The 19862-nt window shown below is 41.4% G+C and overlaps 1 protein-coding gene across 1 annotated transcript in view; it reads left to right on the plus strand.

The window, feature by feature from the left end:
• The first annotated feature begins 13677 nt into the window (after positions 1 to 13677).
• notum2 (notum pectinacetylesterase 2) overlaps positions 13678 to 19862 on the plus strand; it is a 64670-nt gene continuing 58485 nt past the window's right edge. The window contains exons 1-3 of the mRNA XM_060840933.1: positions 13678 to 14006; positions 14184 to 14236; positions 17392 to 17487. Of these exons, the coding sequence (XP_060696916.1) occupies positions 13678 to 14006; positions 14184 to 14236; positions 17392 to 17487 (478 nt within the window). The remainder of the gene's footprint in view (positions 14007 to 14183; positions 14237 to 17391; positions 17488 to 19862) is intronic.

Below are 19862 nucleotides of genomic sequence, written 5' to 3' on the forward strand. Positions count from 1 at the left end.
TTTTTATCGATAAGGATTGACCACCCCAATCCTAATCCATGTTTGTATTGATAAGGATGGCGCACCCCTATCCAAATTCATGTTTATACTGATAAGGATGGGCCACCCTCGTCCTAATCCATGTTTACATTGATAAGGATGGCCAACTCCTATCCTAATCCATGTTTGTATTGATAGGGATGGCCCACCCCGATCCTAATCCATGTTTGCTTTGATAAGGATAGCCCATCCTTATCCTAATCCATTTTTATATTGATAAGGATAGCCCACCCCTATCATAATCCATGTTTTTATCGATAAGGATTGACCACCCCTATCCTAATCCATGTTTATATTGATAAGGATGGCCCTCCCCTATCCTAATCCATGTATGTATAGATAAGGATGGACCACCCCTATACTAATCCATGTTTATATCGATAAGGATTGGCCACCCCAATCCTAATCCATGTTTGTATTGATAAGGATTGCCCACCCCTATCCTAATCCATGTTTATATTGGTAAGGATGGCGCAACCCTATCCTAATCCATGTTTGTATTGATAAGGATTGCCCACCCCTATCCGAATCCATGTTTATTTTGATAAGGATTGCCCACCCCTATCCTAATCCATCTTTATATTGATGGGGACAAGGTATTGTTGCATGTTGGGAGCTCTCGATTATCAGTTCAAGCATAGACGGTGTCATGAACAGAGCTGTCAAGCAACACCTGGTCAGCATTAACCTGCTCAGTGATGCCCAGTTTGTGTTCCCCCAGGGCCACTCAACTGCATCCTCGGGGCAAACATGGAGAAAAGAGTTGAATTCTGAGAGAGGGGAAAGGGATAGCCTTTGATATCAAGGCTGCATTCGATCGAGTGTCGCAAAGCTAGTATCAATGGGAATCTGGGTCAAACTCTCCACTGGCCAGAGAGGTCCCTGACACAAAGGAAGATGTTGTGGTTGTTGAAGATCAGTCATCTCAGCTTCAGGATATCTCTGCAGGAGTTCCTCAGGGTAATGTTCGAGACCCAACCATCTTCAACTGCTTCATCAATGTCATCTCTGTCATCATGTCTGAAGTGAGGATGTTCGCTGACGATTTCACAATATTCAACTACATTCGTTACTCCTCAGATACTGAAGCAGTCCGTGTTCAAATGCAGCAAGATCTGGACAATATCCAGGCTAAGACTGACAGTGGCAAGTAACATTCATGCCACACAGATGCCAGACAATGACCATCACAATAAGAGACAATCTAACCACTGTCCCTTGGTGTTCAATGTTGTCACCAGCACTGAATCTCCCATTATCCCCAACATCTTTGGGGTTACCATTGACAAGAATCACAACTGGACTCACCACATAAACACAGTGGCTACAAGAGCAGATCAGAGGCTGGGAATACTGCAGTGAGTAAGTTCTCTCCTGACTCCCCAAAGCCTGTCCACCATCTACAAGACACAAGTCCAAAGTGTGATGGAATACTCCCCAATTGCCTGGATGGGGGCAGCTCCAACAACACTCAAGAAACTTGACACCATCCAGGACAAAGCAGCCGGTTGACTGGGACCACATCCACAAACATCCACTCCCTCCACCACCAACTCTTAGTAGCAGCAGTGTTTACTATCTACAAGATGCACTGCAGAAATTCACCAAAAATGCTCAGACAGCACCTTCCAAACCCACAACCACTTCCATCTAGAAGGGCAAGGGCAGCAGATACATGGGAACACTATCCCCTGCAGGTTCCCCTCCGAACCACTCACCATCCTGACTTGGAAACATATCACCGTTCCGTCAGTGTCACTGTGTCAAAATCCCAAATTCTCTCCCTGCAGTGGTTCAGGAAGACAAGTAGGGATAGGCAATAAATACTGACACAGTCAGTGACACCTATATCCTCTGAATGAGTCAAAAAGAAATCATTTGTTGAGATGCTCCATTTTTAGTTTATTTAAATTTGCAAATATCCAGTAATGAATAATATGAGACAAAAAGGAAGGTGTTACTGTGAAAAATAATCATTTAGTTTGCTATTCAGCAGATTAAGTTCTTTCAAAGTTGTTTAATTTGATTTAGACTTAGACTTCAACTCATGCACAAAGTCTGAGCAAAGTAACTGTCAGAATGCAGCCTCACATGGTCCATATATGCTTGTCCTTGTCAGTGTTAGCTGTCCTGACACAGATCGATGAGCTGGTGTCTGCGTGTTCGAGTGAAAATGTGACTGATCCCATTGAGTCCCTCTGGGATTGGTGCCCAGTTAAATCCTTTGATAAGTCTCAACAATTTCAGAAAGATCTCGGATGCATTAACATAATTGTTTTCTGACCTGGTGCTTTTGTGTTCCTGAATTGAAAAGCAATTTAAGGCCAGACTGAGTTCTTTCCTCAGCTAGAATTGAGACTATCCAAACTAATGTAATACAGCATTTGTCCACAGGCAGAAAAGACATTTCTTAAACTATTCCTTCAAACACATGTCCATATATCAGACAGTTTTAAAATTAAATTACTTTAATTAGTCCTTTACTTAATAACAACTGGAATGAAATCATGGCAATATGTTCCTGCTACAGTTTGAAATCTAAGTTCTATTATTACCCTGATCTCCCATCAGAAGGCAGTATATTATTTTAATGTGGGCTATATCTGGGCTATATCTGGGCCTGAAGGTGCAGTTATTAACTCCATTACATAAGACACATCCATTAGGAACTGGAGGAGACCCTAGGCCCCTAAAGCCTGCTTTAGAATCACAGCTGGCCTGATCACTCAATATTCTTACGGACACCCCTTTGGTTACCTCTGCCTTAAAAATATTCAGTCCCTTTTGAGGATAAGTTCCAAACAACTAACAACCCTCTGAGAGGAAAGGTTTTTCCTTTTTCCTGTCCTCAGTGGATGATGTCTTCCTTTCAAACAGTGCCCCCCAGTTCTAGGTTCTCCTACATTTGCCACAATTTAAATTAATTTTATATAAATTGGACATTGTTCGTGTTTCCCTTTTGTTCATTTCAGGTTCAAAGGCAGAGGAGTCTCCCAATGAGGTGTTACCTTTAAATTTTTATCTAAATGCCCTTCCCTTTGTCTAACTCTATTGGACTACACTTGGACAGAGGCTATTAGAGACCTTCATTGCAAGTTCCCCTGACAATATTTTTCTGAAGCCCTTGGCAGATGTGAATGATGACCCTTGATCCAGTTTCTCCTCAGCTCCTTTGCTAAATGTGCAAGGGACCTCTGAGCTACCTTGGGTTTAAGTTGAGACGGGAGGTGGGAGAAGGACAGATGATAGCAATGTTTATGAGGCATTTAGACAGACACATGGACAGGGAGCAAATAGAGGGGTATGGACACGTGTAAGCCCAGGTGTCTACCAACACCCATGAGGTTTTCAGGGAGAGGTGGGCAGCGCAGGGCATGGAGTGTTTGATTTCCGCCTCCAATTCTATTTTGATTGAATCTCTGCCCTCCCCTTCACTGTTTGATCACACAGCATTGTCTTTTGGTGAGAAGGGCACTGCTTGTCACTGGCCCCTCGGGTGTTTCCTGGTGGTGGGGAATGAGTAAAGATCTGTACACCTGGTATCTTTCACCTGCTGGTGGGGCTGGGGAAAAATAAACGCTATGGCAGTTAGGCAGTAGTGTGGGAGCCATTAAAATAAAATTTAAAGAAAGGGATATGGGCCATGTGCAGGAAGATGGGGTTAGTTTAGAATGGCATCTCAGTCAGCACAGGCATGGTGGGCCGAAGGGCCTGTACTGTTCTACGTGCTGCGTACTATGATGAGAGAATTCACATGAAGTCACGTTCTGGCCCTCATTATGGTGCCTGAGCTGCTTGTGCAGTGAACTGTTTGAAATACCATTCTATTAAAATGAGGAAAGAGGTATGTGTTCCTGAATCATTCAGAAAAATGCAACCTAATGTATTTACAGAGTTTCTGATCGTGTCAGAAATATGTCCCTTTTTTGGTAGTAAACTGTAGTAAATAATTAATCTTTTTATGAGTTCTTTCCAGCAATTTTCTGTTTTATTTTTGTTTGGTTCAGATTTCCAGCATCTGCAGTTCTTTTAAATTTACGTTTTTAAACCACTAGTAATGTCATTTGTTTAAGAATACTGGAATCAAAGTACTTACGTTTACATCTTCAAGTTTGTGGCAACTTTGATGAAATCATCGAAGCATAATTCTTCACAATTTTTTTAATCATTCACAGGATGAGGGCGTCGCTGGTTAGGCAGCATTTATTGTCCATATCCCTAATTACCCAGAGGGCAGTTAAGAGTCACCCACATTGATGTGGGTCTGGAGCCACATGTAGGCCAGATCAGGTAAAGATGGTAGGTTTCCTTCCTTAGAGGACATTAATGACCCAGGTGGGCTTTCCTGACAATCAGCAATGGATTCATGGTCATCATATTTCCATAAGTATATTGAAGTCAAATTCCACCATCTGCCATGGCAGGATTCAAACCCAAATCCCCCAAACATTACCTGGGTTTCTGGATTAATAAGCAAATGATGTTTCCATTTGGCTATCACCTGAATATATCGTCTCAAATATGAAGGGATGTTGGCTGGAAACTAAAAGAAAATAAATTACTTCTGTCATAATTCTTGCCAAGGAAGAAAAGTTTCAATAATTATTATTTGAAGTTATCCCCCGAAGAAGTTAATATTTCTAAACATTTGTACAGATTTCTTGATAATATGGCACTTCCTAAAAATAATGCGATCTTGTCCTAAATGTGTATATCAAAATATTGAGATCAGCAAAGACTTTCTGATTAAATGTCCTCAAGAAACATCAGAAGCACAGTGGGCTGATAAATCTCCGGTGCTGATCACCCAATTGGACATGAGCCTTTGATGTTGCTGTTTCTTTGTGTAGTGACAGCGAGCCTGTCTAAACCCACTGCAGGATCAAGGTGTTCCCTCCTATGGTTAGATGGCAAATTACAAACCCAGAAATTCTCCAAACCCAATCCAGCTGCAAAAGCCTCAATGATTATTGCAATATCTTATTGCTCAGCCAGAATTTTCTTTCAAATTAAATGTTCAGTAATGTTCATTGCTGGTTCCCTGCATGATTACAAACTAAACCATTTATAGCTCCCTATGTAATATGAATTCCTAAGTCAGTCATATTTTTCCTTGATCAGCGTTGCAAGTAATGTTTCTGTCTTTAGACTATCATCTCATGGTTATTATTCAGTGATGCTACTGAAGGGTTAAGAACCTCTGTTTTGGCTACAATTCATATCCACGTGAATTATCAAAATGTTCAAGTGTCTGGCCATTTTTTATTTCACTAAATGCAAAACCCTTCTATGAACTCATGGAATTGGACAAAATTTTAGAAAGTAATTTCTTCTCAAAAATGGCATTAAAATAATCCCTGATCATGTTGCAGTGAAAAATGACCACTTCTGGAGTCAGTGTGAATCGAGGAAGCAAAGATGGTTTAATTCACAAGATGTGGGTGTTGACGGCTGGGCCAGTGTTTATTACCCAGAAGACAGTTTAGAGTCAACCACATTGCTGTGGCTCTGCAGTTACATGTTGGCCAGACCAGGTAAAGATGGCAGATTTCCTTTCCTGAAAGACATCAGCAAACCAGATGGGGTTTTCCTGACAACGGTCACCATTAGTCTCTTAATTTCAATTTTTAATGAGTTTTGAGAAGATTTGTAGCTCAGGTTGAGGTTTTGAATGTAGGTTTGCTTGATGAGCTGGAAGGTTCATTCCCAGATGTTTCATCACCGTACCACGTAAGATCTTCAGTGGGCCTCAGGCCACTGAAATTGAATTGAAATGCCACAATCCAATATGGCAATTCACCAGAACAATACATGGATCAATGGATTAATAATCAAGTGACAATGCACGAAACCATCTCACCCCTCACCTCCCCCTCCCCAACCCTGAGAATACACTAGGAAGATCATATCAGATTACAAAAGAACTTTTCAGTAAGACTGATTTTACAGCACAGAAAATATGTTGCTGGTTAAAGTACAGCAGGTTAGGCAGCATCCAAGGAACAGGAAATTCGACGTTTCGGGCCAGAGCCCTTCATCAGAGCCCATTCCTGATGAAGGGCTCTGGCCCGAAATGTCAAATTTCCTGTTCCTTGGATGCTGCCTGACCTGCTGTGCTTTAACCAGCAACACATTTTCAGCTCTGATCTCCAGCATCTGCAGACCTCACTTTTTACCCGATGATTTTACAGCGCACATTGATAATTCTCAACATTGTGCAAACCCCTGTTTATCTCGGCCTTTAACCTTGGGTTTGTTAGTTTCTATGGTAACATAACCTAGCTTTCAGTTCCTTTATTCCCTTAGCCTGTGTGCTACAGGATAATATGCTTACACTATTGGCTGTTACTGCTACAAAATGGAAGAAATCAAGTATAACTCCAGCACTTACTTCAACACGATCATGCACTTTAATGTTATTAACCTCTTGCTCCACAGCCTCGACTTCAGTCCCTCCTTATGAGTCCCTGATCACATGGGATAGTCTGAGATCCTGTCCCTGATAATTGTTCCATGGATGCTGCAGGAATCTGATAGTATTCTGGATAGGCTGGGACTTTTCCCCAGAAGCGTAGGAGACTGAGGGGTGATCCTACAGGGATCTATAAAATCATGAGGAGTGTCAATTAGGTAGGTAGCCAACAGCAACGCCCCATTGTAGGGGAGTCTAAAACTAGAGGCCTCTTGGAGTTTCAAAGGCATTTTCCCCCATTAGCAAGACCATTCCTCTGATGGCATCATAAATGATTAATGACTTGTTCCTGCCGGGGGGGTGGGGGGGCAGATATGGAGTGAAATGTGTAAAAGGTGAGGTTACTGCCTGCAGGATTAAGGGTACTCACAGTGAAAGGGACTGGGAGCTGAAAGCAAAGAGTTTGAATGTTGTTACACTCCAATCCTTCCCACAGGAACCTTGTGGTGTCTGCCTGGGGGAGGTGTGTACTGGTTTCAAGGTTACTTCAGGAGCACTAACCCTGGCCGCGGTAGCAGAGTCATTACTGACGGGCTTCAGGGTATTACAGGAGCAGGTGATGTCGCTGTGAAATTCCTTGCAACATTTGCACATTGTCACCCTTCAAGCCGGATCCTTCCCCATGCCCCATTGTTCAGATCAATGTTCCTCTGAATTTGTTCCATTGATCTATTCTCGCAATGCAGTCATCTGAAGTCAGTCATGTTCGCTATCACTTGGTTTAAGCTATAGCTGTGTCATGGTCCATTCCTGGCTTTCACCCTGTGAATTAATAAGAATCTAGTCTTTTCACTTCCTCATCTGTAGACCAAGCCCAAATCCTACATCCTCAATATCTGACCTATTGTCATTGGCAAGGTCCTGAGCCAACATGTCACATGGTCTTCCTGCTGGTGAGGTTGGTCAGTTGGGGGTTAGGCCTTTGTGTGACATCTCCTTTAATTCCAAATTTCAACGGCTCCCATCCTCAGGGACAGTGAGAGGAACTTGCTGGGTTTATGATATTTAAAGCATCAGCTATCACTAAAGATAATTCACAATATTTATGCAACATTCCTTCACAATATGGTGTCTCTAATCCCAACTCCCAGACCACTGGGACAGATTGTTCTCTGCCATGTTCTTTGTTCCTGAGATGGCGTGCCCCCCACTTCTCCCCCCACCCCCTCCAACTACCCCCCCTCCCCCCCACTCTTCCACAAAGACTGACCAAACACACAAATATAATCTAAAATAAAACAAGGAACTGCAGGATACTGGAAATCCGAACACAACAGAAAGTGCCGGAGAAACTCAGCAGGTCTGGCAGCAACTGTGGAGAGAAAGCAGAGTTAATGTTTCAAAACCAGTCCCACTTCTTCAGAATTGGATTGAATTGGAAATGTTAACTCTACTTTTTGTCTCCACAGCTGCTGGCAGACCTGCTGAGTTTCTCCAGCACTTTCTGTTCTTGTTAACTGATGTCCACTGTTTGAGCTGCCGTGCTACATTTCCTTTAGCCCACGTTTCCAGTCATTAATATGTTTCATGTTAGCCTGGTCCACAGGGGTCTGAGTTACAAATGGTGCCCAAGGTGACTGGGAGCCATCGTTGTTGTGGGGATGATTCCACTAGGGTTAGGGAAAGGGGGCGTGATGCTAGGTCAGGGCAGTGCCACCTGAATTAGGTTGTCTCCATTGATCTTTCTCCATAGGATCACCTGAATAATGTAATGCCCACTCTGCTGCGGATCCCACTGGAACTCAGATTCCTTCCGCATTCCCCACTGCCATCTTTGGATAGTGACAAGGACTGAGTGAGAGGCAGAGAGTGCGTTTATCAACGCTGATGCTGGGGGCTTCCTGTGCTGCTGTTATACTCAGGAGAGTGACCCTTGACCACTCCTACCCTCCATAAGATCGTGAAATCATAACTGATAGGAGCAGGAGTAGGCCATTCAGCCCCTCAAGACTACCCCAACATTCTCTAAGATCACTGATCTACCCAGACCTCCAGTACTGTTTTGTGCCAACCCTTCATTGCTTTGAACTCCTTCTATTTCTGAAATCTATTGACTGCCTCTTCAACTACTTCCAGTCAGCGAACTTCCACAACTCTCTGGGACAGAGAAGTCCTCACATTAACTATTAACTGTGTCCCTTAGGTCCAGAATCCCCAGTAGTAAAAACATTTACCCAGTCAGGCTCCATCAAAATCTTGTACATTTTAATAAGATCACCCTTCATTTCTAAACTCTCATGAATAAAGGTCTAAGTGGAATCCAGTGAAATCGGGAATATTTTGTTCCATCTCTCCACCATCTCTGGACCGACCTCTTTAAATCTTTTGAATACAGGTCATCAACTCCTGGTGATTTGTCTGTATTTAATGTCATTAGCTTGTCAAATATTTTGTCCCCCATGATAGAGACTGTTACAAAAACCTTCCTCCCAATAGCTACTTGTTTATCTGATCTCTTCAGGAAGTTTATAGTGCCCTCCACCATAAAGACCAATGTAAAATAATGGGTTAAATTATCTGTCATTTCTCTGTTCCCTGTTATCAAATCCCCAGTTCTGTACTTGCTTTAGCTGCTCTCCTTTTGTACACGTACAGAAGCTCTTGCTGTTTTTATGTTTCTTGTCAACTGACTGTTTTCTCGGATTTTTCCCTGTTTGTTAGCATTTTAGTCATCTGGTGTTGGGTCTTAAACAAATCCCAATCCTCTGGTCCACCATTTCAGGCTGCCATTGTTCTGAGAATTTATTTGAAATAAAATCATTCCATGAACTGGCTGGTTACTAATCTGTTGTCGGAAGCAGACTCTGTGTTCGAAGGTAGTGCCTGTGACCGATGTTTCAGCTCCCTTGCCCTGCTGTAACCAGACACAAACAGAGCTCCCTGGTTATTACCCCCTCAGTCTAGCCCTGCCGTATCGGGTGAGCTGGGCCAGTCAGACAGCCATGCTGTACAGAAAGGACTCTTCAGCTTTTCCACCTTGAACACAACCAGAGACTCTGTCCTTCCCTCGCTCCTTTCCTGATCCACTTTGCCCTGTCACTCCCTGACTTCTGACCCCAACTCATTTAATTATTCACACAATGTTATCATGTCTATTTTAACTGTATCTCTCTTACCCAAAGCACTGGGCCAAGTGCAGGTAAGTGATGCTGGATTGTATAAACCATTGGTTAGTTCAAGTATTGCGTGCAGTTCTGGATTCCGCATTATTGAGGGGATGTGATAGCATTGGAGAGGGGGTAGAGGGACATTTCCCAAGATGTTGCCTGGGCTGGAGAGTTTCAATGATGGAGAGAGATTGGACAAACTGGTATTATTTGGTTATTTTCCTTAGAGCAGAGGATCAGGATTGAGGTGTATAACATTATGAGGGGCATGGACAGGGTAGAGAGGAAGGAACTTTCCCTTTGGTGGAGGGATCAATGACCATGGGGCATAGATTTAAAAAAGAGACAGGAGGTTTCGAGGGAATGGAAAAGAAACCCTGTCATAAACAATTTCTCATTCCTACTCTGGGGTCCCTACTCTCTGACCCCACAGAGTTACATTACTGTCCCAGACTTTGTTTATTTTCTAAACCCTTCACAAAAAGTAACCAACACCCATATGCTAATATTTTAAAAGTCAAACTCTAAAAAAATGGTAAAATGTATAAAATACACAACTTTCATCACAAATTAAAATTGGCATTGGATACCAGAAGAATCATGGGAGTGGTTCAGTGATTCCCAAAGGCAGGTCTATGGGAGTGAACCCTACAGTGAGTCAGTGAGACACACCATCGTTATACAGTATTTGGTGAAGATGATGAAGGTTGTGGAGTTAGACAGTTTGATGGAAGGGAAAATGGAGTGATTTTGTTTTGTAGACTGTTGGATACAATTGATTTCCAATTGCTGCTCAGTGTAAAATTTCAGCCTATTTTTAAAAATCCCCATATTTATATCTTCATTCCCTTCAACAGAATAAGTATTGGGTGGTTTGTGTCTTGGGTGCCTAATTGATAATATCTGATTTATAACGATCTGTAATGACTGATCCAGTCAAGCTTGACTCACAATGGCTGACCTATAATGTCAAATCTATATTGCCTGACCTATAGTGTCAAATCTATAATGCCTGATTTATAATGCTTGACCTATACTGATAGATGTATAATGTTGGATCTATAATGCCTGGTATGTTTTCCAGGCAGGAATTTGGAGAGCCAACCATTTGCATTATAAATTGGCCATTCTAAATTGCCCATAGTGTTAGGTGCATTAATCAGGGGTAAATGTAGGGAAATGGGTCTGGGTGGGTTACTCTTAGGAGGGTCAGTGTGAATTTTCCAGGCCAAATGGCCTGTTTCCACACTATAGGGAATCTAATCAAATCTAATCTCATCAAAATCAAAATTTCTTTAACATAGATAAAGCAAAAGTGAATATTAATTCCTTGGAATAACTACTACAGATATAAAGTAGACTTGGACATGAATGTGGCTTCATGCTCTAAAGCAAGTGTGTTAGAGGTGAGAAGAGATTAGGAAAGTCACTAAGTTGCTGCAAATCTTGAATCTCCTTCAACACAATATGATGTTAACTGAGGAAAACTCAATGTCGCGTCATCTCCTGGAAGGTATTCGATCAGCACAGATAATCCAATTTTTGCAAAATGTCAATTAGAAATTAATCCCATTTGATGTATTAAAGCTGTTAGGAACATTTTTCAGTGACATTATTTAATTGTTCATCTGGGATCGACTCAGGTGACTGACTGTGTGGAGTTTGCACGTTCTCCCCGTGTCTGCGTGGGTTTCCTCCGGGTGCTCCGGTTTCCTCCCACAGTCCAAAGATGTGCGGGTCAGGTGAATTGGCCATGCTAAATTGCCCGTAGTGTTAGGTAAGGGGTAAATGTAAGGGTATGGGTGGGTTGCGCTTCGGCGGGTCGGTGTGGACTTGTTGGGCCGAAGGGCCTGTTTCCACACTGTAAGTCTAATCTAATCCTAAAGACAAATAAAACAGCAAATGGTATCTATAACTCCCTCTGATTCACAAGCCCAGCTCTCAGATGTTATTCACTATACACCAGAATGAAGAAGGTGTCACTGTATGAACTAACTATAGTCCGATAATGGTTATGAACAGCTTTCCACATTCAGGTTTATTCAACAATCCCCTGCATTAAAAGCAGCATTCTCATTGGGAGGGAATGTTAATTGGCTACATTGACAAAATGTGAAAGGTGATATGATGGGTGATGTGGTTGCTTAAACCAAACAATTATTGCATCAATTTATAAACATTGAAATATGTCCAACCTCATCTGCTGGCATTCTGCAAAAAAAAAACCCAACTGCAAACACTGGTGTCAGAGGCAGAATAACTTCTGCTCCAGGGAATGTCTACCCTTGCTCAATGGAATTTCAAATTTCTGCTGAATTTTCAGGATGAACTATTCTTGCCTTCCCAGGAACCTGTGAAACAGCTTAACCCCAGCTGCACTTCTTCCTCAGAAATAAACTGCTTCAGAGGAACAAAATACAAAGGGACATTTATCAAAGATGTAACTCATTGATTTTTCAATATTCAATTCTGACATTCAGATACATACTTGTAATACATCCAGATTAACGGGAGATCTCAGTCACTTTAAAGGAATGCAAATTTCAAGGCCATTAGTGGCTATTTAGCACTCAGTGAGAAATTGTGCCACATTTTGGTGTCAAAAAGCAATCTGTCAATGTTGAATGATTGTTTGGCAGATTGGAGAGTTGGATATGTAGTAGCTTCCTATAAACACCTAAAAAACTCAGCTTTCCTGCATTGACAGGCCCTGTCAAACTTTGATAGGGAGACTAGTTCCAATGCTGAATCATTTGCTCAGCTAGGTCTGGTTGATGAATGTGAATGTCCAGCATTTCATTGATGAGTGTTTGGTTAGAGCACTGCACTCGTGATCCTCTTTAATGATCAATACGTCACCCTCCTGCTATCTGAGCAATATGCAGGGCAGGTTCAAATAGCCAGGGTTCTCCTTCAAAGTATTCAAGTCAAACTTGGGTAATGACCATTTTCTTCAGAGTCCCAGAAGAGGTATCCCTGCAACTAAATCCAAAGGTAAAGCTGTGAATCCTGCTGCTTTGCACCTTGTGAAGCTTAGTTCTGCCAAATGATAATGTGCTTATGAAAATATTGATTGTATGAATAACTTCCATTTTTCATAGCATGTCCAGTCAAGCATTTTTGCAGTAATCTGCCTAATGTATTGAGTTCGTAATTGCATTTATCTTGTGAGAATGCTGTAATTATTTCTGAAAACTTTAGGATATTTCAAACTACATAACTGAGCAGAAATAGGGACTGACTTTGTAGACTTTTCCTGCTCACTATAGTTTGTAAATGAGTTGCTTTGCTTTCAGAGGAGCTGTGGGAAGTGCATTGCTTTAAACTTATGCCATTTATGCATTGTGACAGGCAGCATGTATCTTTTTACTTTTCTACTTTTAACTGCTGCTGTGCACTCTAAATGTTAAACATATTTGTATACAAGCAGAAATCCAGCCAGCTAAAAGCATGGACAAAGCAGATCTGTAGAGCAGAATGTAGATAAATTAATGCAGAAATGACCCTGCTGTGGTCTTTGCTATTTATTTTTGAGGAACTCAGTGAATTCCATATAAAAATGTACCTTGATCAAAACAATCTCCTAATTAAACATCTGGCAAAGTAAAATACTGGAGGTTGTAACGGCCAGTTCTGGAGTTGTCGGTACAAAGGCATGATTTACACTTTTCACAGTGGTGCATGTGTGTATTAGCTTCTGGTCCAATCCATGTCATCTACACCTTCTTGGCCCCAAGCTCAAAGCAGAATTTCGAGAGGAGAAATTTGATCCATGTGGCAACAATATAAAATCAAATTCACATCTGAGATTTGAGTAGATCCGATACATTTTTCCTTGAGGTAGATTGGCTTCAGGAAGAGACCTCACCTATTCACTGTTTTTCTGAAAGTGTGGTAGTGTTGAGACTAAACAGTTTCTGAATCTAAACAAACATCACCACTGCAACAAACTCCTTCAGTGCATCTCTAAAGGTATGTATGATTTGAAACCTTCCTTGTTAAATTGACAAAGTCCATTGTTTAACAAGTGTCTGTATGTTTTGCAGATTGCATTGTGCCATGCACCCTTTCAGCACGGTCTGTTTCATCACTTTGTTGGGAGCTGTGGTGCCCCAGAGCAGGTCCCATTCAAAAGCAATATCTCGGAATTCCAACTCAAATAAGAGGACTCCAAATCTGAGTAGAGCATCAACACAACCCATCACTAATGAAGAGCTTCAGCATGTTAACCTCACTGCTTCAGAAGGCAGCAATAACAATCTGGTGTCTCATGTCAGGACTCTAGCTCAGAGTCTCTCCCAATGCTCAAAATCAGCTTCTCCTGATGAGCTGAAGCTCACTTTCCTAAGGAACACAGCAGTGACATGCAATGATGGAACTCCAGCTGGGTATAACATTCATTTTAGATGCATAAAATATAGAAAAATTCACATAGCTAATGTTTGATTGTGTCTACTTAAAGATTAAAATATTCACTCTGGCATTCATAAAATAGAATCAAATTAACACAACATGTGGCTTGTCTTGGATTTTATATTGACTTTTATTGCCTTGTTAATTCGCAGATTTTACATAAGGGAGTCAAAAGGGAGCAAGCGATGGTTAATATTTTTAGAAGGTATGCAAAATATGGTAAATTAATAGATGCAGACCCTTTATATGAAAGTTATTCTATCAATATGAATCATCATGAATGTTGTAAATTATTGATGGAATTATTACAAATGGGTTCACTAACTAGAAACCAGTTGTGTCCACAGATGATGCAATGTGAATTGATGAGATTTTTAGAGAGTTTATTATTATGTTGTTGCAAACACTTGAACACATTGGAAATTCCAGTCTCTGATTACCATTATGCATTACCATGCCCACTCCTTTTAATGCAGCATTAACCCATTTAACACCAGTCGCTGATCCTGCCCATGAGAACACAGTGAAGTCACATAAAAGAAGGCAATTTTAACCTGACTGGCCAGTTAGGAAACGGGTGAAATGTTGGTCTTGCTTCCTGCCTGATTTCACTGTACATTGAAGCCAATGAACAATATTGCTGTAAATCTCATCTGATCCCATGGGATTTTCAACTGTAGAGTTACCCCAAGGTTATGTGCTTGTGAAGTCAGAATTTCTTGGAACTTTCTGTGTGACTGGTGTGGATGAGTCAGTGGGAGAGTCAAGGGAGTGGAGCTCTGATTCAGTGTAGATTGCAACATTAATCTGTCTGATGCCAGGGCAGGGTGACACAACGGCTCAGTGGTTAGCACTGCTGCCTCTTAGCACCAGGGACCCGGGTTTGATTCCAGTCTCGGGTGACTATGTGTGTGGAGCTTGTACATTCTCCCTGTGTCTTTGGAAGGTTGGTTTGGATTTGATGGGCTGAACAGCCTGCTTCCACACTGTCAGTTTTCTATGACAGACGTGCACTGCACAAGAATTTGACAGTGGTTATTTTGAAATGTGAAAAAGAAAAGATTTGTTTCCTGCCCACAGACATTTCACATAATGTGGAATTACAAGTTCTGGGGAGGGTTCCCTGGATGATATCTGGCTGTCAGGTTGCAGATATAGCACATGGCGTGATCTCTGTGTTGGGTTGGGTCTTTATGTTCCACTCCTAAGGCTTGAGCAGGTCATTCATGCAGGAACCCTCAGAGCTCCACCATCACAGGATATGGGTGTCACTGGCCAGATCAGTATTTGTTTTCCGTTCCTAATTGCCTGGGAGGAGGTTGTGGTGAGCTTCATTCCTGAACTGCTGCCGTGGTGAAGGGTCACCCATAGCGCTGCTGGTGAAGGAGTTCCAGGATTTTGATCTGAACAAATGGTTGTATATGGTCTGGGTCATTGTGTGAAATGTTCAGCTACTCCCTTAGATAGAAGTAAAATGGTATTTTAAAAGGTTCTTCCCAGTGTCTTGATGAACATTTACCTCACAAGCAATTCCACCAAAAACAGATGACCTGACCATTTTCATGTTACTCCTCAGTTGCTGCATTTTCTTCATTTCTAACCTTAGTGTTGAGGGTTGCCCTGAATCCATGTGCAAACAGATACAAGCAGTAGAAAGAACATCTGAAAAAAATCAACTTGGCCAAGATAGGAGAATTAGTCGTAGCATCATAGAATCCCTACAGTATGGAACAGGCCATTCTGCCCATCCCACCCAGTCCCACCTCCCCCTGTAAACCTGCATTTCCCATGGCTATTCCCATTTCCCATTACTGTGATCTAAAGTTAGGTAAACTATTTGCATCAGTTTTGCAGCCAGATATGTCATTGTAAGTTGAAAATATAATATTTTATTGAGAGAAATTGTTGATGGAAAAAGAATGGTTCTCTAGTTATAACAAGATTTGTCTGTAACTTTCATTTGATACGCTGATTTGTGTATGATTGTAGTAAAGTGAAGGGTCAAAAACAAGGGCTCATTTTTAAATTAAATTTTAAGTAAAACATTTCCATTTGAACAAAAAGAGAATATTATTAGTTATATAAAGAGTTGCATTATTAAAAAGATATGTCATATAAAGAGTTATACAGATAATTATATTACTAAAGAGTTATATAATTAGAATTATAATTAAAGTTATATTATATAAAATGTTATATTATTCAAGAGTTATATTGTATAAAGATTTATATTATTAATGTTATATAATATAGAAAGTTATATTATTAAAGAACTTTGCCTGGAATGTTGAAAATGTTACCTATGAGGGTGACAAAGCGTCTGTAAATGAAGCTTCCAGCTCAGCGAACTAACCTACATCCATTAAAGAGTTATTTTATTTGAGTTATGTTATACAAAGAGTTATATTATTAAAGAATTATGTTATTAAAGAGTTATATAAAGTTATATCCTTAAAGAGTTATATTATTAGTTATATAAAGAGTTATTAGAGTTATGTTATATAAAGAGTTATATTAAATGGAGAAGTATATTATTAAATAGTCACATAATTAAAGGGACATATTATATAAATAGTTTCATTACTAAAGCATTGTATTATTAGTTATATTATAAAAGAATTTATATTATTAGAGTTATATAATTAACGAGTTATATAAAGAGTTTTATTATTAAAGAGTTATATTATGTAAATGTTATATTATTAATCAATGACATTATTAGAATTATATTGTATAAAGAGTTATAGATTCCCTGCAGTATAGAAACAGGCCCTTCAGCCCAACAAATCCACACCGAATTTCGGAAGAGTATTCCACCCAGACTCATTCCCCTCCCTTATTATCCTACACTTACCCCTGACTAATATACCTAACCTACACATCCCTGAACACTTTGGGATATTTTAGCATGGCCAATTCACCTAACCTGCACATCTTTGGAGTATGGGAGGAAACCGGTGCACCCAGAGGAGCCCCACACAGACATGGGGAAAATGTGCAAACTCCACACAGTCACCCATGCCTGGAATTGAACCCGGGACCCTAGTGCTGTGAGGCAGTAATGCTAACCACTGAGCCACTGTACTGCCCCTACATGTTTTGTAAAGAGTGGTATTATATAAAGAGTTATATTATTAAAGAGTTATCTGGTCGTAGAAAATTTGAGTACTGGCAAGAATATTGAAATATTCTTAAAAATCATACTTTTGTCAAATCAAAATTTGGCTGAATTTAATTAACTTTGTGAAGCGCTGTTTCTGTAATGAACAAACTGTGTTAAATTGGATAAATATTCTTGGTTATGTGAGATGGAGTTCAGCATCATTAATTCACTTCCTTTTCTTTTGGAACTGAACATAGGTGGCTGGTGTTGTTACAATAAGGAAAGTTGTGATGCAAGATACAGCACCACTCCTCGGCTCATGAGCTCTGCTGAGTGGCCACTCACCCAGAGAGGTAACCAGATATCCACCTTCTGAATTTACTGCGGCTGAGAAACTAACACTTCCTGCTGTCCACTTGATTTGCCCGAATCTGGTGAATACACGAGAGCTTTGGTACAGAAAGTTACAGTCGATGGGAGGTCACTAGGGTCTATGTAACAACAATATCCTATCGCTCACTCAGTCAGATTGAGGTGCTGTTATTGATGGGTAAAGCAGTTTATTCAGAGTTAGATCACAAAAACAAACCAATGGAGATGAAGGAAGAGAAACAAAAATAGACAGAAAAAAAAAGTTTCTCAAATGTTCGTCCTTTCAAAACAATCTCCAACAACTTTGGAGAAACCGGGGAGGTGATGGCCTTTTGATACAGTCAGTTCTGTTATAATGTGTGTTTCTTCAACACAAACAGGGTTTAATGTGACTGAAGAATTTAGAATGTTATTTGTAGAACGTGAACTTTCCTTATCTGCATTGGCTATAACACTATTCTGGTCCCATTGCACAAATTTATTATAACATGGGATTGGACCTACCATGTTATATCAGAACAGAGTGTATTATCATCAAACTACTGATCCAGAAACTCAGCTAATGCTCTGGGGACCTGGGTCAAATCCTGCCATAGCAGATGGTCAAATCTCAATTCAATCAAAAAATCCAGAATTAAGAATCTAATAGTGACCATGAAACCCTTGCTGATTGTTAGAAAAACCCATCGGGTTCACTCACACCCTTCAGCAGGGAAACCCATTGTCCTTACCTGGTCTGGCCTACATGTGACTCCAGACCCACAGCAATGGGATTGACCCTCAGCTGCCCTCTATGGCCTAGCAAGCCACTCAGTTGTACCAATCACTACAAAGTCTCAAAGAAATGGAACTGGATGGATCACCTGGGATTGACCTAGGCACTGGATAAGACAACGGCAGAAACAATCCTGTCGACCCTCCTGACTAACATCTGGGGGCTAGTGCCAACACTGGGAGAGCTGTCTCACAGACTAGTCAAGCAACAGCCTGACACAGTCATACTCACAGAATCATACCTTACAGACAATGTCCCAGACACAACCATCACCATCGCTGGATATTGGGAGCAAGAGAATCGACATTTCGGCATAAGTCCTTCATTCTTGGTGAAGGACTTATCCCGAAATGTCGACTCTCCCACTCCTTGGATGCTGCCTGACTAGCTGTGCTTTTCCAGCACCACACTCTGACTATTATTTCCAGTATCTGCAATCTTCACTTTCTCCATCCCTGGATATGTTCTGTCCCACTAGCAGGACAGATGAAGGAGAGGTGGCAGCACAGTGTGATACTGTCAGGAGGGAGCTGCTTGGGAGTCCTCAACATTGACTCTGGACCCCATGAAGTCTCATGGCTCCAGGTTAAACATGGGGGGCAAGGAAACCTCCTGCTGATACTGATCTCCCTCAGCAGATGAATCAGTACTCCTTCCTGTTGAATAATATCTACAGGAAGCATTGAGGATGGCAAGGACACAAATGTACTCTGGGTGGGGGATTTCATTGTCCACCACCAAGAATGACTCAGCAGCAGAATGACTGATCGAGCTGGTCGGGTCCTAAAGGACAAAGCTGCTAGACTGGGTCTGCGGCAGGTGGTGAGGGAACCAACAAGAGGGAAAACCATACCAGACCTCATCCTTACCAATCTGCCAGCTGCAGATGCATCAGTACATGACAGTATCAGTCAGAGTGACCACTGAACAGTCCTTGTGGAGACAAAGTCCCACCTTCACATTGAGAATATCCTCCATCCTGTTGTGTGTCATGACCCCCGTGCGAGATGGGACCGACTCTGAACAGATTGAGCAACTCAATCCATGAGGCATTGTGGGCCATCAACAGCAACAGAACTGTACTCCAGCACAATCTGTAACCTCATGGCCCAGCATATCCCCCACTCAACCATTACCATCAAGTCAGGGGGTCAACCCTGGTTCAATGGAGAGTGCAGGAGGGCACACCAGGAGCAGCACCAGGCATAACTAAAAGTGAGGTGCCAACCTGATAAAGTACTAAACAGGACTACTTGCATGTGAAACAGCATGAACAGCAAGTGATTGACAGAGCTAAGTGATCCCACAAACAATGGATCAGATCCAAGTTCTGCAGTGCCACATCCAGTTGTGAATGATGGTGGATGTTTAAACAACTCACTGGAGGGGGAGGCTCCACAAATATCCCCCTCCTCATTGATGGAGGAGCCTAGCACAGGACAAAGCAGCCCACTTGATTGGCGCCATATCCAAAAACATCCACTTCCTCCACCACCAACGCTCCGAAGCAGCAGTGTGTACCATCTCCAAGAGACACTGTAGAAATTCACCAAAGATCTTTAGATAGCACCTTCCAAACCC

The sequence above is a fragment of the Hemiscyllium ocellatum genome, chromosome 20 (genome assembly GCF_020745735.1).
Source record: "Hemiscyllium ocellatum isolate sHemOce1 chromosome 20, sHemOce1.pat.X.cur, whole genome shotgun sequence".
Taxonomy (NCBI): Eukaryota; Metazoa; Chordata; class Chondrichthyes; order Orectolobiformes; family Hemiscylliidae; genus Hemiscyllium; species Hemiscyllium ocellatum.